This window comes from Balaenoptera musculus, chromosome 15 (assembly GCF_009873245.2).
Source record: "Balaenoptera musculus isolate JJ_BM4_2016_0621 chromosome 15, mBalMus1.pri.v3, whole genome shotgun sequence".
In the NCBI taxonomy this organism is placed as follows: domain Eukaryota; kingdom Metazoa; phylum Chordata; class Mammalia; order Artiodactyla; family Balaenopteridae; genus Balaenoptera; species Balaenoptera musculus.
Window position 1 is genome coordinate 79,591,916 of NC_045799.1, and position 25,959 is coordinate 79,617,874.

Sequence of the window (25,959 nt, forward strand, 5' to 3'; positions counted from 1 at the left end):
CACCCTATCTAGTTCAGAACCAGTCACAGGGGCACACAAGTGTGCCAGGCACTGTGCTGGGCAACGCTGGACCCCAGAGCCGAATCAGAGTCACTTCCTCAAAGACCACCCTCCCGACCTCTATTCCTTCCCCATCTCAGAAGAGAAACAAACATGTTAACAACCAACTCCACCATAAGACAGATTAGAATCATGGTTATAGGACAGGACAGGAGAGGGTCAAGTGCTTCAGGAGCTCAGAGGTGAGATTATGAGAGAAGACATTTGAATGGGCCTTGAAGGACGTGTAGGAGTTCGTCAGGCTGAGAAGGAGGGGTTGTGCATTAATCAGTAAGGATTTAGGGACCTCCCCCTGAAAATCCAGTGGAGACAGGACAGCCCTCACACGTGGAGCTAGAGGCAAAGAAACAGAGAACAAAGCCATTCCCATCTGTGCAGCTCCAAGGAAAGCTGGTACTCCCAAGCCTCCCTTTTGCATCTGCCCTGAGTACTTTGAAACTACTGGGCCGGCTGTTGATGGAGTCAAAGTGGGGAGCAGGGCCTGCCCATCAGGCTTGCACTGTCAGTGAGCTGAGAAATCAGAAATGCCCAGTGCATTAGGGCCTGGAGCCACATGGGGACAGACAGCCTGTGTACAGCAGTCCTTCCAAACCACATCTTTGTCTGTTCATCCAGGCCTCCTGGGCTCCCTAAGAGGCAGCCAAGACAAGGCTCACTCTCCCGTTGGAACCCAGAAGACACAGGCTCAGACAGAGATAGTCACCACCACCCAAGGCCCTCAGGAAGGCAGGGCCAAGGCTGCCAGGCAGGGCCGCTTGTAGGAAAAGAAAGGGGCACGGGGACTTGGTGTTCACCTCCAGGTGGGGACCAGGTGGGGGTGGGGAGGGTCCCTGCAGAGAGGGACGGGTGGGTGGAAGGCTGCTGAAGACAGGCAGTAAGGAGGCTTCCAGCTGGCAATGAAAACAGGTTTGAGGAGCTGTGGATGTGGCCAAAGAAATGAGCTCCACAGGGGCAGGGTGGAGTAGCGGGTGCGGATGGAGCATCCTTCTGCAGAGAGAGTCCCAGACCTTAATTAAACCTGCAAATCCTGCTGAATTGGGAGACTCGAGGAGTGGAGGGAGTGTGGGCGTGGCTGGGGAACAGGGTGACTGGGACAGTAGAGAACCAGCCTTCTGTGCTTCGTTCTAGGAAAACACCCCTTTCCCCTCCCAGAGCCCCGCCCCTTCCTCGTCACAGGGCCCCGCCCCCTCCCTCTCAGGAAGCCCCGACCCTTCCCCTCACAGAGCCCCGCCCCTTCCCCGCCACAAAGCCCCGCCCCCTCCCTCTCACGAAGCCCCGACCCTTCCCCTCACAGAGCCCCGCCCCCTTCCTAAGCCCCTTCCTCTTCACTGAACCTTCCCCTTCGGAAAGCCCTCCCCCTCACAGAGCCCCAACCTTTCATGGACCTTCCCTCCCCTACCGCCCCACCCCGCCGGTTGCATCTCCCCCTGCCCTGGGAGGCTTATTATCCGACGAGGGCAGCCTCAGGTGGAGGGGGACGGCATTTGGCCGTGTCCTTGGTGTCCGTCCCCTGGCATCAAGGACTTACGCCTCTCTAGGAAGCACCCATCAGGCCTCCAGATGTTCCGTCAGGGGCCCTTCCCCCACCCAAGCTCTCACTCCAAGAGGTCCTTAGACTGGAGTCTCCCACAAAGCTAGCTCTCAAGTTACCATCCACCTCCCCTCCCCATCTCTTAGCGGCTGCGCGGTCGGTAGAGGGCACAGCCACTCTGGAGCCCAGCAACCCGGGCTTCCAGCCCTGGCCTGTGACCTTGGGCAAGTCACAGCTACTGGCCCGTTAAATAGGGAGTTGTTCTGGGAATTCCTTGGCCGTCCAATGGTTAGGACTCCACGCTTTCACTGCTGAGGGCCCGGGTTTCCACCCCTGGTTGGGGAACTAAGATCCCGCAAGCCGGGGCGGGGTGGTGGTTGGGGGGGGGATAAATAAATAAATATAAATAAGAATAAAAAAATTTTTTAAAGGTGGGAGGGGAGTTGTTCCGAGTGTCCTGTGGACTGAGGGACATGCAGCGCTCCCGCACGCGGAGCCAATCCCCAGAAAGTGCTCCACAAACACTAGAGACCTTTGCTCTGTTATAAAATCCAGCCATTAATATCCATTCCTAGAAACGCTGGGTCATTCGCATTTATTTACCAGCTTCTCAGGCATTTGACAAATATTCCCACTAGTCACAGGAACACACATTCTTTGGCCCTGTTAAAAAGAAATCCCTTCCTTAATGTTGATGTATGGCGGCTAATTCACTGGTGATTGACGCTGCCTTCGGAGTCATCTTCCTGGGCAGCCGCCACGTGCAGCCGGCAACCACCTTGGCGGTGGGGACAGCGCCCCCAGCCTTTGTGACGTGATGCTCCAGCTCCGGCCCCAAACATCCCCCCACATCCTACCCATGCCCCTTCCCATGAGGACCCTGGAGGTGGACAGAGCACGGCTCTGCCCCTAGCTGGGTCTGGAGCTTTGAATCCTCCCCTCTCCCTGTTCTGTTTCCTCATCTGTAAAATGGGAATAGTAAGGCCACCCACCCCCCTCAGAGCTGTGGTGAAGATCAAATTAATGACCGAGGAAGTAATTATCTAGGAAATGCCGGATCTGGGCAAAGACAGGCAGAATGAAACATTTTCAACGCTGGGACCCTCTTTTAAAATGCATTGTCGGGACTTCCCTGGTGGCGCAGTGGTTAAGCGTCCGCCTGCCAATGCAGGGGACACAGGTTCGAGCCCTGTTCCGGGAAGATCCCACATGCCGCGGAGCAGCTAAGCCTGTGCACCACAACTACTGCGCCTGCGCTCTACAGACCGCGAGCCACAACTACTGAGCCTGAGTGCCACAACTACTGAAGCCCGCGCACCTAGAACCCGTGCTCTGCAACAAGAGAAGCCACCGCAATAAGAAGCCCGCGCACAGCAACGAAGAGTAGCCCCCGCTCGCGCAACTGGAGAAAGCCTGCGTGCAGCAGTGAAGACCCGACGCAGCCAAATTTAAAAAAAAAAAGAAATGCATTGTCCCCTCCCCCCACCCCAGCCCCAGAGGGCAACCCAGGAAGTCCCCAAGCAAAAATGACTTTGGCACATCCTTCCCGAAGAGTGAAGCGGCAATGAGGGAGCCAGACTGGCTTGGGAAGCAGCTGAGCCAGTAGGCTGTGGCGCTGAGACAGGCAGCCTTGCCCTGCCTACCCGCTTCCCCTGTCCAAGCCCTTAACTTTTAGCCAGCCAGGCCTCCTGCGTGGCCTTAAGTTGGCAGGTGCTGCCACATCCGCAGGGAGTGGATGATTTGGATACCAGCCTCCCTCTCCTCAGCCTTTGCCTCCTGGGAGAGCAGAGGGGAGAGGCCCAGGTGACTCCTGACCCGGGACCACGCTGACCTGGGAGGGGTCTAGGGTAGAAAAAGGCAGGGAGCCTGGGACGACTAGACCCTTTGTCCCCACAGCTCTGGGACAAATAATCCTCAATCAACTCCATTTATGGAGCACCTACTACGTGCCAGGCACTGCGCAAAGTGCTTTATATGCATCATCTCCCTTAATCCTGTGACGACCTTGAAAGGCAGGTTACTATCCCGTTTCACAGATGTAGAGGCTCAGGCTAAGAGAAGTATGCGGACTTGTCCAAGGTCACAGAGCTAGAAAGTGGGGGTACTGGGATTCGAAAACAGGACGGCCTGGCTCTTCTGCCTCTCCTCGTAATGCCTGTGGCCTCAGCTGAGAGGTATGAGGGGAGAGGAGACTCCAGGTGGTGGTCACACTTGAGACCACTTTGCCCGATAACCAGATGTCCTCCCTGGGTCCCAGCTTCTCCCAGCAAGAAACCCCGGCGCATAGAGGGGTCTTCCTGAGTCAGGTCAGTCCAGCAACAGCGGCCCCCCAACAGCAGGTGCTGGCGTTAGTCACCTCGCCTTACACCTGCCGGCTCTGGGATGAGCCCTAAGTCCCTGCACACATCCTGCTCCAGGTCTTCATGAAATCCTGGGCTTCGCTCCCACCTCCCAGCCTTCACATGCTCTGTAGATCCCCAGGCATGCGGCTTGGACCCTGGCCTGAAGCCCCTCCCATACAGCTGGGGGTCTGGCCCAGCCTTGCTCTTGGTCCACCTCCTTCCCGACCCTGCCAGGTCCCAGGCCCCCTGCTGATGGCCCAGCCAGCTGGTGTCTCCCTCCCAGGGGTCTCTGAGTTGGGGGCTCGGCAGTGCTGAAGGGCCGGTACTGTTTTTCTCTGTGCTGGTGACAATGACAAGCTGTTCTCCTGAGGAGAAGGTGAGATGGAAGCAGTTCCTCTGAGCCTCCACTGCTCAGAAAAGGACCAAGGATATGACTCAGGGGATGTTTACAGCAGGAGGGATTCCCTCCTTCAGAGCCCGGTGACCGAGGGCTCTGTCCTGCTCAGCAAGCAAGGCCTAGGGACCTCCGGCTGAATGCTCAACAGGGACCAAGGTGGACACTTACAAGCCAAGGCCCAGGGCTGGTGAAGCTGGGTCAGTGGTGTCAGCACAGCAGGACCTGAGACACACACACTCCTGCGGAAACGGTGGGGGGTTGGAAGAGACGGGTTCCTCCCCCTGCCAGGCCGGACTCCAACCTCCCTATGGGGAGGGGTAAATTAGGAGATTGGGATTAACATATACACACTACTATATATAAAATAGATAACCAAGAAGGACCTGCTGTATAGCACAGGGAACTCGACTCAATATTTTGTAATAACCTATAAGGGAAAAGAAGCTGAAAAAGAATATATATATGTGTATATATAACTGAATCACTTTTCTGTACACCTGAAACTAACACAACATTGTAAATCAACAACACGTCAATTAAAAAAAAGAAAAGAAAAAAATGGTTAAAATGGTGAAAAAAAATCCTCCCTATAGTGGGCCACAGAGGTGGCCAAACCTATAGAGGGTGACACCCCAGCTGGGGGTCAGGGAACACATGGTTAAGAAGTAGGTATTGCTCCCCTCCTAACCGCCCCACCCCCGACATATTCAATCGGTTCCCAAGCCCCAGCCATTCTCCCTACCAGATGGTATTTCGTCCACGTCTCCCCCTCCATCCTCACGCCCACTCTCTAGCTCTGACCTCAGCACCTGCCCCCTGAACCCCTGCCGTAGCCCAGGGCCAGCCTCCCTCTCCTCCAGCCACATGGCCACCAGAGCCATCTTCCCAAAATGAAAATTCCACCTTCAAACTCTTCAATCCTCTCCATCACCATCTACTCATTTATCAAACATTTTTGGATGCCACATGGGGCAGGCAAGGTGCCAGGTGCTGGGGACACAACAGCAATTCAGACAGACAAGGTCCCTGCCCTCAGGGAACTCCCAGGCCAGTGCAGGCTGCAGAGGAGTCAACGGACGATGAGTAGCACACGAACCACCTGCCAGGAACCGGGAAGCTCCGTTTGCTATGGAAACACAAACGCTGACACCTAACCTGGTGGGGGGGTGGGAATCCATCCTGCTGTAAACATGCCGTGAGTCACATCTTTGTGCTTAGCCACGGTTACCTCCGCAGAGTAAACCTGGAAGTTAATTTATGAGTCAAAAGCTGTATTCATTTTTCTTTAAGCCTTTTGAAAAGAATTGCCAAATTGCTCTCCAAAAAGGCGGGGTCAATCCCAAATGCTTGCTGAAGGAGAGGAAGGAAGGAGAAAAGAGATGGGGTCCCTGAGAGGGAACAATGTACCATTTTCATGGACAGGCTGAGTGGGGAGGGCTGGGCCTGCTGTGTGCACAGAGGGTGGATGGTCAGATGACAAAGAAGATGGGACCCCGGTTCCTATTTGGTCACCATATTTTCTGTCCAGGACAACGACCTGCAGCCCAGGAAGGGGAGAGGGTGGGAGCCTGGGACCCCAAGACTCAATCAGCAGCATCCACTGGACAGCTGCGTGTGCTGGGCACAGGGCCGGGGACTGGGTGAGCACAGAGCCCCCCCCACCCCGGGAGCAGCATGGACATGGGCTGAGAGACCAGGGCAGCTGTCACAGTGGTGGTGTGAGAGAGGTTACAACCAAGCCCAGGGTGTGGGAGCAAGGATGAGGGGTAGATAATTCTGGGCTTTGGTCCCTAGCCTCAGGGAGGGAAGGAGAGCGGAGTAGAGAAGTCGAGAGCTTCCATCCAAGGCCCAGACTTCATCCACCCCCCATCCCAAGCTGGGAAGCAATGGATCTACCCCTGGGATCCTGGGCCAGCCACCGGGCAGCCTAGACCTTGCAGAGGCGGGGATGCGCTGAGAATCTCCCCAGGCTATTGTGAGGATCACAGGTCCTTGAGGCCAGGAAAGCAGAAAAGGCCATGTATGTGTCAAGGCCCAGGGGTCTCACTTGTCTCTAAAATGTCTCAGAGAATGACTGCAGCCTGGACGTGGGAGGGAGGCCTGCCCTGGGGTGGGGGAGGGCCAGGAGGAAGGGCCCTGTCTCCCCTGTGGGTCTCCCCACTTCTGGGAACAACACTTCCTTTAGTTATGTGTTGTTTGGCTGGTAGTTTGTTTTAGTTGATTGGTTGGCTGAATTGGTGCAAAACGGGTAGGCCTTGAGCACTGAGAATCTTGGTGGTGGTGTGACCTTGGACAGGTCCTTGCAAGCTGGAAAGTGCCCGCATGACTGAGGGCTGGGGGGATGGGCTGGGGGGCGGGCAGGTGGGGAGGAAACCAAAGCCAAGACAGCAGTTCTCATCTTCCCTGTGCCCCACAGGTACTCAGAGGAGGAGACCCGGCAGAAGGTCAGGACTTTCCGGCAGATGCTGATGGAGAAGGAGGGAATGCTCACCAGGGAGGACCGGCCTGGGGGCCACGTGTGAGTGCTGCCTGGGTGGGGGCAGGGCACAGGGAGAGTGCAGGCTCAGGCAGCAGCTGGGGGCCAGAGGGGCCTTTCCCAGGGCTCCCTAAGTTGGTCGGGGCTGGAGCGGGGGAGAAAGAGGAGGAGGAGGAGAGGGCATGGGTCTTGTCCACTGGAAGCTCTGGCCTGGCCCGGGGCGCTAGCCGGAGCCGCTGGGCACCTGGGCATCCCCGAGGCCCTCCCCCTGTGTCCTGGGTTCTATCTATCGCCCAGCGGTAGGGGAGGCACCCCAGATCTCAGCTCAGGGAATCCTGGGCTGCGGATCAGGAACTTGAGAAATGTTCTCACCCTAGTGTTGTCAGTGGCGGAGAGGCTAGTCTCTCTGCCCCAACTACTACCACCTATGAAGTGGCCTCCAGAGCAAGCACAGACTCTGCAGAATAAGGACTAATGCACCAAGTGCCATTGCTGGCTTAGCCAAAGGCTTATCGGGTACAGAGAGCACGGGCTCTGCGGCGGTCACATCTCTGCAGCTGTCACAGGACAGGAGGAGCACCGGGGTGCTGTGGCCCCCCGGGTGGGCTTGGGATCAAACAGGGAAGTTATAGGGAGGCCGACTTTGTCTCAGATTACAGGAGAACCGTCAGCCACTCAAAACCATATGAAATGGCGCAGCTGCTGTAGGAGGGCGGGGATTGCAAGTGTCCAGGCATGGTTGGCTGATGGCCTCTTGCTGGGTCCCTAAGTCCCTGTGCACCTTTACTGGCACAAAAGTAAAACGACAGCAGCACCTTCTGAGCGATTTTCCTGTTGCCGTTGTCTTGAGGGCAAACAGCATGGCAGGAGTAGATGGACCTCGATGGGCAGCGGGGAAGCCCTTTCTGCAGAAATTCTAGACTGCTGGGGGCTCCTGGGGTGGGGGGTTCCCCTCCTAACCCCGCTTAACCTCACCCCTCTGGCTTGAGTAGGAGCAGAAGCAGTCAGGGGGGCTTCCCTGGAGGTCCGGTGGTTAGGACTCCGCGCTTCCACTGCAGGGGGCGCGGGTTCGATCCCTGGTCAGGGAACTAAGGTCCCACGTGCTGCACAGCGCGGCCAAAAAGAAAAAAGAAAAAAAGAAGAAGCAGAGTCACGGCAGCCTCGGGTTTGCGGGGGGCTCATGGGTGATCTGGGGGAGCCTGGCTCAGCGGGCCTGCTCTCTCCTCCCCGGAGGTGGGAAGAAGTCATACCACCACCACCTCCTGCTCTCCAGCTTCCCAGAACCCACAGCACCCCTCAGCAACTGCTGTGCCCACCTCACTGATGCCCGAAGGTTCCCACCACCACCAAGCAGGGCGAGTCCCTCCCTCCCTTCCCTTCTCAAACCTCCTGACAACCAGATGTTCCCGCTGCTGCCCTCACCACCTCCAAACCCACCAGGTCCTGCCTTTCTGACCTGTGTCCCCCCAGCTCCCCCCAGGGCTCCTCTGGAAAATCAGCCACGCTTTCCTCTTCCATCCAGTGTGAGGGCGGGAGGCCTCGTCCGGAAGCTACCTTTGCCACCTTCTCTGGTCCCTTCCAGCGATAACCGCCCCCCCAGCCCAAACCTGCCATCCTGCCTGCCCTCTCCTGGGCGCCTTCTTAATCTACTCCGTGTCCTTCCTCAATTCTGCCTTCTCCTCCAGCTTCCAGCCCACATGTTTCTCTCCTTTTTCCACCACACTTCTGCAGAGCATGTGGTACACGTTGTCTCCACTTCCTTAAGCCATGGAGCTCTGGCTTCTTGCCCCCATGACTCCGGTGACCTGCTTGGGCTGTGGCTGCCTGAGCCCTACTTAGCACGGTCCGGGCTCCTCTGCAGGCCTGGCCTCTCTCTGGCACATGCCACCACTGTACTTCCCCAGTGGAAACCTGCTTTTCCCCCTGGCTTCCAAGATTCAGTTCTTTGTGAGTTTCCTCCTACCCCTCTGATGCCTTCTGCTCCTCCCTCACTCCTGCCCACTTCTCAGATGTTGGCTCCCCCGAAGGATCTGTCATGTCCTCAGGTCTCTTCCCCAGGTCTGCCTTCCCTCTTCTTCCTGGGGAATCTCATCCATCCCCCAGCTGGAACGCTCTCCTCTTAGTGGATGACTCCCAAGTCTTTTCCAGAAGTCCTGATCTTCTCTTTCCTGGAATGAATGAATGAATGAATGTTGCAATTAAGAACTGGGACACATTGGGAAGGATGTCATGGAGAGGTTGCAGTGTCCATCATCAGAAGGAATGTCCTTGAGGGTCTGTGCTGTATGCCGAACCCTGCGCTAGTGCTATGAGGGGGGCGGGGTTGGGGGGAGGGAAAGAGTGCCCCTGCTCCCTGGGTGGAAACACAAACCTCCAACCTGAAACCAGGAATTACTGGCAACCACGGACAAGAAGCAACAAGGTGGCCACTTGAACAACTTAGTCTCAAGCTCTGTGCGTGTTTGGTGGGGGAAGAGAGACAGGCTAGGGTGGTCGGTCAGGAAGGGTTCCTCGGAAGAGGCAGTGTCAGGAAGACTTGACAGTCAAGGAGGACTCCTGCTCTGGAAGCAGAGGAGAATATAGACTTGGCAGGGTCCTGGGATCCTACTAGAATATTAGAAGACATTGAGGACAAGTTCGTTATCAGTTTTGTTTACTGCTGTATCCCTGGTGCCTAAAACAGTGTGGTTTGCCCAATCTCCCCCAAAGCCTCAGTTTCCTCCTTTACACAGGGAAGGGATGAGACCAGAAGCCTTCTTCTAGCTCAGGCAGCCAAAATGGTACGAAAATAGCGTTGCAAACAGTGACTGCAGCAGTGACGGTGGCCTGGATTACTCCCGGGCTGGGAAGAGTTGTTTGTGGTGCTGAACCCAAGGCCAGAGGCAGAGAGGGGACAGAGGGCTAGCAACAGATTGGTCATATGCCTTCTTGTGGACCTGCCATCCGACCAGGTCTTCAGTTCTTAGTTCAGAGTACAGGCTAGTGGAGGGAGAGTGTGTGCTCTGGCATCAGACACCCCACCTGTCTTAACCTCTAAGTTCAGTATTAACCCCCTGAGCTCTGTATCCCAGCTCCACCACACCCCAGCTGTGTGACTTGGGTAGGTCCTTGATTTCTGTGGGCCTTCAGTTCTTTACTTAAAAAATGCAGATATTAGTACCATCCTCAAAGGATTGTAGAGGAAATTAACTGAAACAGTGACTGTAAGTGTGAGGAGCAGTGGCTGGCACACAGCAGACGTGCATCACCACTGGATGATCACCACCACTGTCTTAGGCACCTCGGGCTGCTATAACACAGCACCGTAAACTGGGTGCCTTGATCTACAACAGAAACTTATTTTTCACTGTTCTGGAGGCTGGAAGTCTGAGATCATGGAGTAGTCCCCTCCAGTCTACTCTCCACACTGGACACCAGAACATCATACTGCGGTGTTCTGGGTGTGATCCCATAGATGGTAGGAGCCAGTGGAAGGTTTTTGAGAGGTATGATGTGGTCAGACAGGTGTTCAGGGGCTTTCTCCTTTGGCAGATGGATCAGATGGGTGAAACTACAAGGAAAACAGTGGGGCAGCTGGCACTCTAATCTGGGAGAGAAGTGATGGAGAGTGTGGTCCCAGAGACACTGAGAGAGGACATGCTTTTGTCTGGAAACTGATTCATGTGGGGAAGTCCTATTTTGCCCCAGAAAACTTCTGTGGTTCCCCACCCTCCAGGCAATCCAATTTGGATTCCCTGGCCTGACACTCAAGGCTCTCCACACTCTAGACCCAGCCTGGCTTCCCACTCCCAGTATCACGCAGTAGCCAGCCCGACCTGCTGGCAGATCGCAGCCATGTCCTGCGCGTTCTCACTTCCACGCCTTTGCTCATCCTGGGCCCTCAGCCGGAAACACCCTTGTGCACGGGTTCGAATATACCCCATCATTCAAGGCTGCCTCTAAAAACCACTTTATTCCTGGGATAAAAGTAAAATCTTCTCCTCTTTGGGATATATACAATGTTTTCTTTACTTCTATGTCTGTTATCAGTTCTTTGTTCTTTTTTTCACTTTAATAGACAACCTTTAAGAATAATTGTTTTCATCACTATATAATGCACATCCCATATATGGACATAAGATTATATTGCATCTTGGTTTGTAAGAGCGCAGAACCATTAAAGTTTACTCTGGATACTTTAAAAAAAGAATAATAGTTTTCATAGTTATGTAATATAACAAAATGTTTGGGAGAGAGGGTTTCTGGAAAACGATATTCATATGCTACTTCCTAAAACAATGAGCAAATGCCAGTGTTTTTTTTTTCCATGTGTCTAATTTTATACATAGTGTGACCTCTCCATGCCTCATATTTTTGCTATGAGGATATCAATGATGATACCCACATCAGAGGCTTGTTGAGTATTAAATGACTGAATGAGATAAATATATGTAAAGTGTTCAGAACACCACGCGGCACCTGCCTTAGATTAGTATCATATGCACTTGTCATATTTTTGCCCTGTGCTGTGAGGAGCTACAGGAGAGGCCCCAGGCCTGATGAGGCAGGAGAGGCCCTTGTTCCTGCCACCCCTGCCCCCTCCCCCCGGCCCCGGGCAGGCCTGGCACACAGGCTGAGTGAGTGAACGGAGAGGGCAGCCCCTTTGCCTGGAATCCTCCTCCTCTTCTGTCTGGATTCATTCATCTGTCAATTGGCCATTAGGCTCCTGGCAAATGGGAAACAGAACCAGTTAATTAGCGAAACTGCTGTCAGGAGGAAGAGCGTGTGGCTGGCAGTCTCTTCCCAGGTCGGAGCCCCTCCTGGGAAGCCTGTCCAACAGGTGTTCCATGCGGTGCTGGGTTCAACCTCGATTTGCCCTTGGTCCCTCTGCAGTGGACTCCAGCTGGGCTTACTTTGGTCAGCTCTGTGGGGTTCAGTTCGTTCTGTCACAGGGGAGGAATGCCTCCCCTGCCTATTCCACAGTCATGGTGAGGAGTAAACTAACTAACAAACGTGAACTTAAGAGCAGGAAATGCTAAACAAATCTAGAATTCAGTGCACACACCCACAACTGTGTCTACAGAGCAGGGAGGGGACGGCTGAGCTAACATCCACAGCAGGGAAGCCCAGCCAGCAGAGTTGAGGGCCGTCCTGTTTGCACATGAATTCTCAAAGCCAATTGCATAGGTGAACTTACATTCTTAATCAAAGGTCCCCCAAAATAGGAGATGTTCCTTTCCCTTTCTGGGCCTCAGTTTTCTCATCTGTGAAGTGGGGGCGTGCAAATTTCTCTAAATCAGGAACTGGTTCTGAGTGGGATTTGAACTGTGGAGAGCCATCTAAACATTAGAGAACATTCTTATTAGTGTTATTATCAGCCAGGAAGGTCAGGACAGGAGAACCCAGTGTTCTAGCCCTGGGAGAGCCTGCAAAGTGGACATAATTGTACCAGCTGCATAAAACCAGCAAGAGAGGCCTCAGCATAGGCCCATTTATACCCCTGGAACTGCCAGGCAAAGTCTTACCAGAAGGTTCTGAAACCTTGTGCATCTCCCTGAGCCTGGATCTCCCCACCCCTGTCTTCCAGTGCTCCCAGCAGACAAGATCAACCTCCCAGAAAGGACTGGAAAGTGAGAGAGGTCAAATGATAAGGTCCCAGGGAGGGAGGATGGGGCAGAGGGGAGGGAGCTCTGTCCCTGGGACAGAGGTAGAAAGGAAAGATGTCTCTAGGGGTGCAGCCAGCACAATGAGGAGGGCCCAGTGAGGGCCTGTATTCAGTGGCTAACCCACCTCGGATATTAGGAGGCAAGGAAGGATTCCTGCAGAAGGCAGGGCCCAAACTGAGCTGTTTTATTTTGTAAATAACCTTCATCATTTTTGTGTTAGGATAAACGGAAGCTCCCTCCTCCCACTGGCTCACCCACACGATGTTTGTGGTGCCCTTCAGTTTTGCTAAAGACTGCGTTTTATGTGTCAGGCGTTTGTGTGGCTGAGGGCTGTGGGGGGGGTGGGCAATGGGCCCTGGGACAGGCCCAGGAGTTGGAGATTTCAGGGACAGGAAGTAGGAGGCCACTGGCTTCGGGAAGAGGAGCACGGGGAAGAGCAGAGAAGTTTGAATGAAGGGATGTGTGGGTGTTTGGCTCTGCAGGGGCAGGGGAATGACGTGAGCCTCCATCACCCCAGAAACACCTCCCATCACACCTGTGTGACTTCTAGGCTGCCAGGGCCAGGATAGTGTTCGGGATCCAAATGACATTCTTGACACGAGCCTCAAGGCTAGCTAACCCTGTCAGATATGGATTACATTCTTTTTTATCCAAATCCATAAATCAGTCTTCAAAGAGCTGCTTAGTGGGTGCTCTGCTGGAGATGTGTCCCTGAAAATTCTTTCACCTTGTGGCTGTGATCTACCTTCCTTGCTCTGTTTCTCTTTCATGTGTCAAAACCGCTTTTCTCCCTGGAAGAGCAGGTGTTGGTGTGTGAGTGTCTGACAGAGGTCCCTCCATCTAGCAATGGTGACCGTGTGTGCAGGACAACAGTCGCGGGCCAGGCCTCATGTCAGGAGCTTCATAGAATCTTACTTAATCCTCTCCTCAAAGCTGGGATATTCTTTTCCTCGTTGTATAGATAAGGAGCTGGAGGCGCAGTGAGCGTGGTCATGCCTGAATTCAGACCTGTCTGTGTGAATCCAAAGCTTATGTCACGTTCTTAATGCTCTGCCATCCAAGCCCTGGCCTCCCTCGCTCTGGGCAGGAAAAAGATGAGCCCGGTGAAACCAGGACTGAGCCGCCATCTGGGAGGGGCACGGTCTGAGCCAGCACAGAATGAAAAATGGAAGATGTGGGTGGGGGCGGGCATCACCCTGGAGCTGGGCCTTTGGAGGGTTATTTCCGGGCGTGTTCAATAAAAAACAAAGTTACACAGCATCTGGGACCTCAGTGAACTGTCCCAACAACGCTGTGACGTAATTAGCATTCTCATCTTGGAGAAGAGGCTCAGAGAGGGAGCGTGACAGGCACTGGGTCACACAGTGACTCAGGGACAGCACATAATGAGGGCACATCTGCAGCTTCAAAGTTCCTGCTCTTGCCTTAAGCCCAGCGGCCTTTAGGAAGAATCTCCACTCTTCCAAGTGCCCGCAGGGAGCAAACATCTGTGGCAGAAGATGGCTGGGGGCTCCTCAGCCGGTAGCGGGGACGAGATGACGCGGTCCCTGCTGAGCGAAGCGGAGAGCTCGGCAAGATGGATGGGGAGCATGGGGGGCGGGCAGAGTGCAGAGGCCTGTGCCGACTGCCACCGGGCAGTGATTGATGACAGCCTGGCAGCGGGAGAAGAGCCGCCAGGCCTCCGGAGGCTGCAGAGAGGAGGGCGAGGAGAGGCTATGAATATTTCAGAGATGCAGCAGGGGCCGGAGGGAGGCACTCCGGCAGGGGAGGGGGCTCAGGGACCGCGGGATTAAGGACGGACAGATGTCAGAGAGGGGGCAGCTAAGACAGGGGGAAGGGGCTCTCTGAGAAAGCGGGGCTCAGTGAGGGAAAAGGGGAGCTGGGGAGGGGACGGGGGCTCTGAAATAGGACGCTGGGGTTAAGGCTGCAGGGATCAGTGAAAGGGGCTCAACGAGGGAAGAGGGGGCTCAGTGGGGGGGACTGGGGCGCATTGAATGGGACTGAGGGACAAAGAATCAGTGTCGGGAGGGGCTTCGGCGAGGGGAGGGGCCTCACTAAGGAGGAGGGGGCTCCCAGAGGGTGAGAACTTAGGAGGAGGGCTAAGTGAGGGGGCAGGGCTCCGTACTCTTCTTTCTCTTTTGCAAAATATGGCATCGTTGAGGATGGGGACAAAATATAGCATCGTTGAGGCTGGGGCCCTGTAAGGGAGGCTCCCGGTCGGGTTCCCCAGATCCCCGCCTGACCCTCTAAAGGTCAGGGCCCCAGACCCGGGTGCCGGCGCATTCCGACCTTGCCGCCCGGCCAGGCCCCAGTGCGCCGCGCGGAGAAAGGGGCCGCCGGAAGGCCGGGCCGCGGTGGCGGGTGCTGAGCGTCCCTGTCGCCGGCAGCGTGGCGGAGACCCCGCGGCTGATCGAGGGCACCGAGCCGGGCCTGGAGTACGCGCCCTTCGACGAGGACGACGGCCCGGTGGACTGCGGCTGCCCGGCCGCCTGCTACCGGGGGCACCGGGGGTACAGGTCAGCGCCCGCCGCGGCGGGGGGGGAGGCGGGGGGCAGATGGGGCCACCCCTCCCCCCTCACCTCTGCCCCACCCCCACCCCCCGCCCCTTCTCACCCAGGACCAAGCACTGGTCCAGCAGCTCGGCGTCGCCCCCTCCCAAGAAGAAGAAGAAAAAGAAAGGCGGCCACCGGAGAAGCCGGTGAGAGCTGCCACCGGCCAGCGGGGGACGGGAGGAGAACGGTGGGGCCCCCAGGTGCCCATCCCTCCGCTGGCAAGGCACCAACGCCTCACTGTGGGCCCCGCCCCTCGCTGAATCCCTCTGCCCTTACTGAATTCCTCCCCTTCACTGCGCTGCCCCCCCAAGAACCCCTCCCCTTCACCAGGCCCCTCCCCCCACTGAGTACTCACCCCCACCACTGGCACTCACCTGCCCCAGAACTGGACACACTGACCTAGCCCCCCGCCTCGGTCCACCTGCTCTTCATCCCCCAGCGCCCTCCCCAGGGCTCCTGCCTCCACCACCAGCTTGAGTGGCCAGGGGAGGAGGGGTTTGGCTGGTGTCATCTGCGGCTCCCCATCCCTATGTGCCTTCTCCCCTGTGCTAAGTGAGGCCCTGGCCAATGTCTGGGGCCCCAGCTAACACCGCCCAATTGTCTGTCTCCCCTTCTTTCTCCCCCGGCCCTCAGCAAAAAGAGGAGACTAGACTCCGAGTGCAGGTCAGTAATGAAGGCGGGTCAGGGATGGACGGGCTGGGCCTGGAGAGGATGTCTGTGGGTGGGAGAGAGTCCAAGGCCATCCCCCAGAGGCTGGAGACCTGCCACCTCAGGGCCTGGACCCTGGACACAGCCAACATGCCAGCTTTTCCCCACAGAGGCCAGAAATTCCATCATTGGAGCCTCTAACCTTTGGGTTTGAAACAGTCCTCGCTCACAATGCCCAGAAGGCTGGAAAGGTGACGAGGGGCCAACACAGGCAGCTCCATCAACTCCCCTTAGGGACCTTGTGGACCCTCAGGGCCTCGGTTCGTTCTGTGCAATGGCAGTTGGCTTCAAGCCCTCGAATCCCCTTTCCAGCTTTGAGGCCCGAGGCACCCGGGGTTCCCCAGCCATTTCCACCGCCCCTCATCCCAGGGCCCCAGTTCACTAGACCCCCACCTCCACTGTGTCCGCAGCTGTGGGAGCTCCTCACCCCTGCGCAAGAGGAAGAAGAATGTGAAGAAACACCGCCGAGACAGGTACCCTCCCTCCCCGGGGGCCTCCTCTCACTTCCGCCGCCCCACCCCTGCCATGACCAAGGCTGTGCAGATCCTGTCCTCAGGCCACCCCAGGCATGCTCAAGAGAACACTTTTATGGCCCTACAGGTCTGATTCTGGGTCCCGGAGGAAGAGACGGCACAGGTGAGTGGCGCCCTTTGGAGGCGGGACAGGAGGATGTGGACAGAGGCCAGTGCCCCCCTGCAGGGACCAAGGAAGCCATGATGGGAGGGGTGTTGCCAGGGTCCCGTCCTGCTCCATCTTCCCACTCCAGGGACTCCTCCCCAGAGCCAGACAGGGGACTGGAGGGTGGGGGGCGGAGGAAGGCCAACTGCAACCCTTGCCTGCCCCATGAGTCAGCCTTGCCTTGGGGGCCCCAAGAATTCCCAGACAACACAGTATACTGGTCCAGTGTGCAAGGGGTGCAGCCGTGGAGGTGCCAGTCGGGAAGGCGGAAGCATCAGGACCCCAAGCTTGCAGGGAAAGGGCATGACAGGCAGAAGGACGTTGAGCTAGGAAGGCTCAGTGGATAGGAGACGGAGTGAGCGGGCTATGCCTACAGGTGGAGTTTCGGGGCAGGTATCAGCCCCCAACAAGCCTGGCTGCCAGGCTATGAAGCGTCCACTCAGGTGGGGCTGGGAGCCAGCAGGGGGCTCTGAGCAGGACAGTGGCTTGCTCAGGATGGACTGCAGAGGGGAGAGGAGGTGTAAGGCTGGAACCGGGCAGAGGTGGGGGTGTGGAAAGGAGTGGAAAACTCGGCATGGAGGAAAGGACGATGTGGGGCAGTCACATCCCCACTGTTGGCGCTGGAGCCAGACCCCCTCCCAGCAGCCCTGGGGAGGGGCAGAGTCCCCGGTCCCATTCCCGCAGTGAGAATTTGCCCACGGCCACTTGCAAGGTGGGGGAGGAGCCTAAACAAACACCTCCTCCTGTCCCTCCAATTTCCCGTCTCTCCCCCTTGTGCCCCCGCTCCGGTCCTTCAGGGTCAGTGTGGGCCCCTACCGCCCCCCAGTGGTCACCAACCGCTTGCACAGATCCTCTGTCCCGCTCCCATCGGTCCTGGGAAAGACCTAGAGGTGAGCTAGGGCCAGACCAGCTCCAGAGGGGGAGACTGAGGCCCCGAAGCAGGCAGCATGAGTTCTAGAACCCACACCTCTGGACTCCTGGGCCTGCCCCCCACCCAGCTCTGCTCTTGTGTGAAACACATTCTGGCGTTTCGTAGCATCACCTCATTGTTTGATCAGAAGGAGGCATCTGTTCAGGACTAGAGGGACTGAGCAGGAATCTGGTGGCATCAGGGAGGGTGAGGCTGAGAGACCTACAGGGCGAGACCTGAGAAGCCTGATCAGAAACTTCTCAGTCCGTTTGTCAAAGGCAGAAGGAGCTGGGCTGTGGGGCTCGCCCCAGAGAGCTGGATGAGATGAGATGGGGTTTGAGTAACCCCAAAGCAGGAAGATCATCATGTCCAAGGGAAAGCATTTCTTTCCTAAACCCCTGGTGAGCTGGCCCGAGGCTGGGCCACAGTCTGAGGGGACAGAGAGGCAGGAGGCCTGGACCCTACCCTAGAGAGCGCCATCTGAGGGAACCTGGGGCACGGGGGACGCAAATGAGGTGTGGAGGGGCCACCCCCACCACGGCAACTCATCAGAGGGGCCTATCCCAAGACCAATGCCAGAAGGAAAGGGCAGGTCACCCCTCCTTCTGGGGCCATAGCCACATCTCCTGTGGCACTGCCAGAGGGAACAGCAGTTGGGGCCCAGGCAGGAGGTGATCCAGGCCAGGACTTACAGGAGAAGGAGGGAATAAGGCCTGGCACAGTAAAAGGGACAAAAGCAGTGGGGTGGGGTGGGCAAGCCCACGCCAGCCAGGGAGTCTCGGTACGAGAGAGGAACACATCTCAGATCCACACCTGGACACAGCCAGCTCCAGAGCTCGAAGGCCCCGCCCTCCCCCGGCCAGCTCAGGGCTCAGGCTGTGCTGTCACGGTAGCCTCTGCTTTCTGTAGATCTCGAAGCCCCAAGAGCAAAAGAAAAGAAAAGAACAAAGAAAGGAAGAGGTGAGTACCCTCCACCCCTCTCCAGCCCCTCAGCCCGCTCCCCTCCCTCCCCCACACCGCACAGAAAACCTGGCCTTCTACAATCACAGAATCAGGCCTTTGAAGATAGCTCATGTTGTCCCCGCTGCCCAGAAGGAAAAATTCAGACCCAGAGAGGAAGCCAAGAGCCCCCATGAGTCGGTGGCAGAGCTGGAAGTGGAACCCAGACCTGTGGCCTCCCAGGCCAGGGTCCTTTCAAGTTCAGTCCTTGTGACTCCCCTGCATCCCCCCCCCCCATCCCAGTCACAAGAACACCAACTGAGGGGCGAGTGAGGTCTTGGGGGGCCGGGACTGTCTACAGAAAAGGATGCCTTTTTCCTAATTCTGACAAATGACCACATGGACTAGCTCGCAGGGTTTGTGTTATTTTTGTATGAGGCTATTTTTGTAAGAGACTATTGTGGGGGGCTGGGGGGGAGACTATGGGGGCAGCAGCGGGGGGCAGGGAGGTCAGCAGAGGCTTCCATCAGGCCTTCACAGGGTTCCCCCCTGGGGAGGTGGGGCAGAACTCGAGTACAGCCTGATTTCTTTCCCAGGCCACATGCAGAGTCCCCAGGCCGGAGGTCCCATCGCCACAGCAGCGGCAGCCCCCACAGTCCCTCACTGTCCTCCCATTACAGTGATTCCAGATCACCCAGCAGGTAGGCCGCGGGCCACTGGGAGCGCTCAGGTGGGGCTGAGCTCCCTTTCCGCTGGAGGGAAGGGACCTGCAGTTTAAACACTCCCCCATCCCCAGGGCTGGGGAGCGGGGCTGACAGACAGCAGCCCAGCAGCGGGTAGAAATTTACCAGGGCTGAGCTGCTGCCCGCGCCCAAGGGCGCCCCAGGCCCTGAATGGAAACCGAGGCAGTGTGCGGGCTGGGGCCTTGCTCTCTCCATGCCAGGGTTTCCCGGCGCAGTGAGGGGACGGGGGTGGGGGTAGGGCTGCCTTTCGAGCCTGGCACCGGCCGCTTGCACACGGGGCGTCCCAAGCCGGCTCCCCCCATGTAGGCTGAGTCCCAAGCACCGAGACGACGGGCGGAAGACGGGCAGCCAGCGGTCCAGCGGGAGCCGGTCTCCTTCCCCGTCCGGCGGCAGCGGATGGGGGTCACCCCAGCAGAACGGCGGCAGCAGGCAGCGGAGCGGAGCTCACGGGGGCCGCCCCGGCTCGGCGCACAGCTCGCTCGATGTACGTACGCTTGGCTTTGCAGAGGGTTCCCGCGCCGCGCGTGCTGCGCCGAGCTGGGTCGGGGCGGAGCTGGGTCGGGCCGGGTCGCCGCGGGGCAGGGGCCAGTGAGTGCGTCACGGGGGCGGGGCCGGCCGCTCCCCCATCCCAGGCGCCCTCCCCGCACCCGAGCGGCCAGGAATGCTGGTGTCAGGGTGAGGGGGGCCTGCACCCTTGACCTTGGCAAACTGAAGGCCAGAGAAGGTTGACCACAGGGGCGCTCAGCCAGTTGGGTAAAGAGCTGGAAAGGAAACAAGGCCTCCCGCCTCCCTTCCCCCAGGCATATTGGGGTGGGAGGGAGCATGGACATTGGTAGGGGTCGCAATCGGGAACAGGATTCAAGAGTCAGGACCTCCCCGGGGCATCACTTGGGCCCTGAGCCTCCCTCTCCCCACAAAGTCCTTTACCCCCCTGGAAAGCCCGCCCTCCCTCAAGCCCCTCATAGCCCCTCTCCCCCTCCCAGATCCCTCCCCCATCTCAGTCCCCTTGCTGCCACAGAGCTGCATTTCTAAAGTCCCTGCTCCAAGGAAAATCTGTCCTTTCCCGGGCACTGCCCACACTTGGACAGGTGTCTCAAACCCGTGGGCTCCACTTCCCATGGCCCATCCTTCCTAAGGCATCTCCCAGCGCACTCACTGCTGCCTCAGAGATACTGTCCCCACCCCACCCCCGCCCCAGGAGGCGAACAAACTCCTGGAGAGCCACAGGCAGGTGTGGTGAAGGTAGGAGCTGGCAGAGCCTTTCCCAGGTAGATGAGCTGGGCCAGGGTGGGAGGCGGGGGAGGCCCACATCCCCTTTTGTCTGTCAGTCTTAGAGTCCAGGGTAGAGTCCCCTCAGGGAGAGGGGACTGCAGTGCTGGCAGGGGCACTGGATGGGCACAGGGGAATGGGGGTGAGCAGGCCTGCAGGTCCCCCCCAGACCTCCAGGCTGCCCCAGGAGCCTCAGCAGAAAGGGGGGAGTCTGCCCCTCCCCAGACCTCAGGTCTCAGCAGCAAACATGTACGTGTTGGTCAGTTTCATTTTGATTTCTGGCTGTTTCCTTTCACTCCCTTTCTTTTCTCAAACACCCTAACTCTCAAGGCCTCAGGGAGGAAAGTCAAGGGCAGCTGACAAAAAGCTCTGAGTCTCAAGATCAATTTTTGTTTAACGACATTACCTGTCTTGAGACTGCCCCACCTGGACAGCGCGCCAGGCACCTGAGCTCCAAGGGACCTCGTTGGGCCACATGGGGAGGATCCCTCCCATACCCCTGGCCCTGTCTTGGGAGTGGGAGAGGGCTCACAGAGGTAGCTGAGGGCGGCCCGGACAGGGACTGGTGCCACAGGCCACAGAGATGATGCCCAATCTGGGCAAACCTAGAAGACATCGTCCCCAACCCCAACCCCATGGGCACAGAGCGGGAAGAGCACAATGCCCCAAACAACTTCTCGTGGGAACTCCACATCCTCTGAGAGGCACAGAAATGCAGGTTCTCTCCATCAGGGCCCTCCCCCCGCAACCCCGCCTCTGCCCAGGGCCTGCGCAGACAAAATGGCATAGCGACTAACTAAACCGCAGGAGAGAGCAGCCAGGGAAGGCGGCCTAGCTTCCGGCCTCGGGGAGGAAGCCTCGGCAGCCATCTTGTCTCCCTCCCAAAAAATGGGACCAAATTGGGCATCGCCCTGGGAGTTTTCTAGAAGACAGCACTTTGTTACTCTTCTCACAAAGCATGCTCCCCAAACCCTCTCCCTACCCTTTGGGCCCTTAGAGGTCTGGGACTTCAGAACATCCCAGGCCTCTCACCCGCACCTGATCCCCTCTTGGCCTGCAGATCCTTTCTGAGGAGCAAAATGAGACTAGTTCTCATTCCAGGGAGGTGAGATAGGGGCTGGGGTCACAGACTTGGCCATTAACCAAAAATGTCTTTGGGAAAAAGTACTGGAGGGTGGGGTGGTATTCTTGGACGCTACCATTAAAAAAAGAAAAAGAGAGAGAGAAACAAACGGGAAAAGAAAAAGCTCACCGTTTTTTAACCCCGTCTATGTTTTTGTTTGTTTTTTTTAGCCTCCCATTTGAAACGTGGTAATATTGTGATTCCATTTCTTGTTTAGCCGGAAGGGAAGAGGGTGGGGAAGTTTATGTAACTTTTCCTGTTATTTTGTTTCTGTTTGTATTCCCTTTTTTTTTCTTTCTTTTCTTTTTTTATTCCCTTTTGTAACGTACAGAAATGCAAAGTATCTCTCTGTTTTTTGTTTTTTCTATCTTCTATGTTGTTCTAGAATTTTGCTTTTGTGCGTGTTACTGTGGGAACTTCTCCTAATGCAGAGATGGTTTTTGAATCTCAAGTGAACATTAGTCATATACATGTCTCTCTATATTTTTTTTCCTTTGTAATCAGAATTTAAAAGGGAAGATAACTTTAAAAACACGACTCCCACACCAATAGCTCCTGCCAAATCTTCGGCAGCAGCCAGCCCTCTCCTCACCACCGGGGCATGAGCTGGGACTGCTTCAGCTTTTAAGTTAACAAAAGTGGTGCAGATGGTGATTCTGTGTCTCAGTCTATGAGGAACCTTGGAGAGAAGCTGGGAGACCCAGGGAAGGGGAGAGACTTGTCCCAGGTCACCCGGGTTGCGTCCCAGAGCCCTGAACTTCCTCAGTTCCATCTAGAATAAGATGGCTGCTCAGCCCCTTCCTGCCAGGCCTCGGATCCTTGGGAGGCCCCAAAGGAGGGAGCTGAAGGCACCTGATAGAGTTTAACTCAGGTGAGGGCTTCAAAGCCAGATACTCCCGGGCAAGAGAAAAAGTCCATCCTGGGCTTGAGACTGAGGCCAGCGGGGTGCTAGCTCCCAACACATCTCTTAGATGTCCCATCCCAGGCCAGGGCCGAGCCCCAGAGGGATTTCTGGGTTCTGCTGCTTACTGCTGTCTGTGGCTCAGAGAGGTCAAGTGACAAGCTCAAGGTCACACAGCTTTTTAGAGGTAGATCCCAAGATGTGGGAGGGTTGTCAATAGAAAACACACTCCAGGAGCCCTGAGCAAGGGGAGGAGGACGTGGGAGGTGGCTGCTGGTTGTCTCAGCTCCTAGGTTCCCCCTGATGACCCCGCCAGATGTCAAGGGCATGCTCCCAACTCCCGATTCTACACAATTGCTGCCTCAGAGACCCAGGGAGCCCTGCGCCCTCACAGTTCACACACATGTAGGGAAATAAATAGTGAGGCACAGAGAGGAAAGGGAGTGGCTCAAAGTCACACAACGTGGGACGGAAGAGTAAGATGACCTCACGGAACAAGCCCTTCCATCCTGTCTCACCTGCCTCCCCCCACCCCCAAGAACACAGACTAGTGCTAGCTTTGCCCTCCCAGCACATAGGCCAGAAAGGCTGTGCAGGGTTTGCACCTGCTTGGCTGCAGCTGCCCCTAGCATCCGAAATGTTGAAGGAAGCCTCGTTGTTTGGTGAGGATGGCAGACGAGGTTCCCGAGCAAGGCCCCCGGGCTCTCTCTGGCAGCTGCCTTGGGCTCAAATCTCATCACTTAATGGGGAGCCTAGAATGACCCCAAGAAGAGGTGCCCGTGACTCTCCCTGACCTGCCTCATCCCAGCCTCCCCCCTCTCGACCCCCAGGAAAGAGCAGTGACCACGGCTGCGGTGGGGCAGTCAGGATAGGAAGGGACATCTTGGCATTTCTTCCAGGATGAAGCCAGAAGACAGGAGGGATAAATTTTGCTAAAATGATGCTGAAGCCAGGGGGAAAGGGGAGTTGACTTGAGGCTGAGCCAATCCTCCAAATTCAATCTGTGGTTGCCTTCCCTTTTAAATGCATGATTCCCTTTCACCCCATCTGTCCACTCTGATTGCCCTTGTTTAAACAGCTTTTCTCTCTTCTGTCTGGGTCCACCTTCCCCTCTGTCTTCCTGCCTGTCTGTTTCCTTCTGCCTCTGTTTCTCTGTCGTCTGTCTGTCTCTCTCCCCATGTCTCCCTGTCTCTTCCTGGCCATCTCTCTCCCCTGACTTGGGCCTCTCTCCCCCTGCTGCCAGCCCCTCCTTCACCCATGCTGTGGTTCTGTTTCCATCAGCTGCTTCCTGCATGCCCTCTGGAGGTTTTCTGTTGTTTGAAGGTTAAGGAAAGGTTGGCTCTTGGAGCCTGTGGGTTTAAAAAAAAAAAAAAAGAAGCAAACAGAAATGGCTGGGCAGGAACCCCCTCCCATCCCAGGGACTAGGCCGAAAGCCGCATGGCTGCCCTGTGCTGACTCAGAGGGGGAGCGCAGCTTAGAGACACTGTCTTCCCCCGATTCTGCATTCCCAATGCGGAGACCTTCTTTTCTTTTTTATTATTGCATTCCCGTCCCTGACCACTGAGAAGGTAGGTATCCCGGCTCCGCTGTGCGCCGCTCCCATCTCCAGATAAGCCCCGCCACTCTGCTTGGTTTGAATGTGGTTTTCTTTCTCTCTCAATCTCTCAATCTCGCTCTGGTTGGTTTTCTCCCCCTGCCTTTTTCTTTCTTTATTTTAATGACTACTCATTTGTAACTTGCATTTTCTCCAAATGAGCTACAAAGCTGTGTTTCCTGGTTTGTCGTTTAGTTTTCTTGACTTTTCCTGACAACTTTTCTGGTTCATTCTTCCCCCCTTTCCCACCTTCCCCTTCTCCTTCTTCTTCCTCTCCATCCCCGCCCCCATCCCCCAAGCCTCCCTCACGCCCTCTCTTTCTCATTTTGTTGTCCGAATGCATTTCTGTGTGGTTTAGCATTCCGAGTTTGTGTTCCCTTCCTGGACTGTATGCTGCGGTGAAGCCAATTTGATTTCTGTCGTCTGGAGTAGCTGCTAAACCCCTCACCCTCACGCCTGCCAGTCCCCGGGGTCACCTTGGGCAATAAGCAGTGGTGGAAGGGCCTGTGCTGGGCCTCTTGGCCTCCAGATCTTGGAAGAAGTTCTGGCTGAGGTCAGGCCTGAGGAAAGAGCTCTGTCCCACCCTCCAGGGCCTGCTGGGCTCCCACGGTCCTGCCCTGGTGGCAGGTGCAGCAGCTGGCACCAGGACTGAACCCCACCGCTCCATCTTTTGGGCGTAATGGTAGTTGAACTTCAGGGGTGACGTGAGCTGGCCAGGAACAGCTACCGGATGTAGATGACCTACTTAGTAAAGTCTCTGTGGGGGCAATTTGAGAGATGGAGGGGATACTCAGCTCTCCCACCCCCTGCCTGGACCACAACCCAACCCAGTCAGGGGCTCCCTCAGTCCCCCAGCATCCTTCCATCTTCCAAACGTGGGCTAAATGGGGTCCCTCAGTGCAGATGGTCCAGAAGGGACAGTCAGTAGGGGCCAGGGTCCCTCAAGATGTTGATGGAGAACCAGGCCTAGATCCTGAGACTTGTGACTCCCAGCCCAGAGCTCATCCAGCCACACTGAGGGTACACATCAGGAGTAGGTCCTCACGGACCCCATCTCCCCATACTTGCCCTTTAAACTGTTTCCTGTCCCACCTGGGAGCCGCTGCAGAAGTTTGACACCCCAACCCTCGTGAGGCCTCAGTGGGCCTCCATCCTCAGCTTTGAAAAGAGAAAGCCTGGCTATTCATGCTCTCCTCCCCCCATGCTGGTCCCAGGGGCAGGTCCTGGGGAGCTCACCCACCAGAGTATCCCTCATCCCTGGGTGGTGCTGGAGGGCAGACAAGGAAATTGTTCAGGGAGGGAGAAAGTGCTGCCGGTCTGAGGGAGGAGGCTCCGTCCCAGCCTGATGCGGGAGTGGAGGCCTCACCTTCAAGGAGTACCTGATGTGACCAGGGCCCCCAAAATAGGATTTTCACGTGCTAAGTTAGAGGGTGTAGCTGTTCCAGATGCTCACTTGTTCTTGTCCTTAAGGATACCAGGACTGGGCAAGCACCCTGTCCCTTGCTACTCTTATCTTTCCCCTCAAAAATGTCTTACATAAGCAGAAGATGTCAGGTAGCAGGTGGTACCAAGGAGCAGAGGGGCTCCTGGGAGCAGGGCTCAGAGGCAGGTGAGGTCCTTCATTCACTCACTCACTCATTCATTCATACATGCACACACTAGGCCAGCACATGCTGGCACTCCTCCGTACCAGGCCCCATCTTGGTGTCCATGCCAGGGGAGAGGCAGGCAGACCTGGGTTCACAGCCCCCGCCTGTCAGGCTGGAGGACTGATGAAGATCACTCAGAACGATGAGAGGGAAGAGCTGAACCATGGATGGGGAGCTCCTGCTGGTCACGGTAGCCCCAGCCCTGGCACAGGGCACAGTCCATACTAAGGGAAGGAACCATATGGCACAGTCCATACTAAGGGAAGGAACAAGGGTCTGTGGGATCATAGAAGAGAGCACCCGACTCAGGGTGAGGATCAGGAGAGGCTTCCTGGAGGTGGTGACCTCTTGCTAGGGTAGGGGGGTGATAGGCATTATCCAGGGGAAAGAGGCAAGAGGGACAAGAGTCACAAAGAGCAGGCTTCTGGGGATGTTTGGGGGT

General features: G+C 56.5%; 1 protein-coding gene across 1 annotated transcript in view; it reads left to right on the top strand.

Annotated features, from left to right (window-relative positions):
- SRRM3 (serine/arginine repetitive matrix 3) overlaps positions 1–25,959 on the top strand; it is a 55,013-nt gene that overhangs the window by 21,605 nt on the left and 7,449 nt on the right. Inside the window, 9 exon segments of the mRNA XM_036826859.1 lie at positions 6,747–6,848; positions 14,839–14,967; positions 15,069–15,149; positions 15,637–15,666; positions 16,122–16,184; positions 16,312–16,347; positions 18,209–18,259; positions 18,835–18,939; positions 19,288–19,465. Of these exon segments, the coding sequence (XP_036682754.1) occupies positions 6,747–6,848; positions 14,839–14,967; positions 15,069–15,149; positions 15,637–15,666; positions 16,122–16,184; positions 16,312–16,347; positions 18,209–18,259; positions 18,835–18,939; positions 19,288–19,465 (775 nt within the window).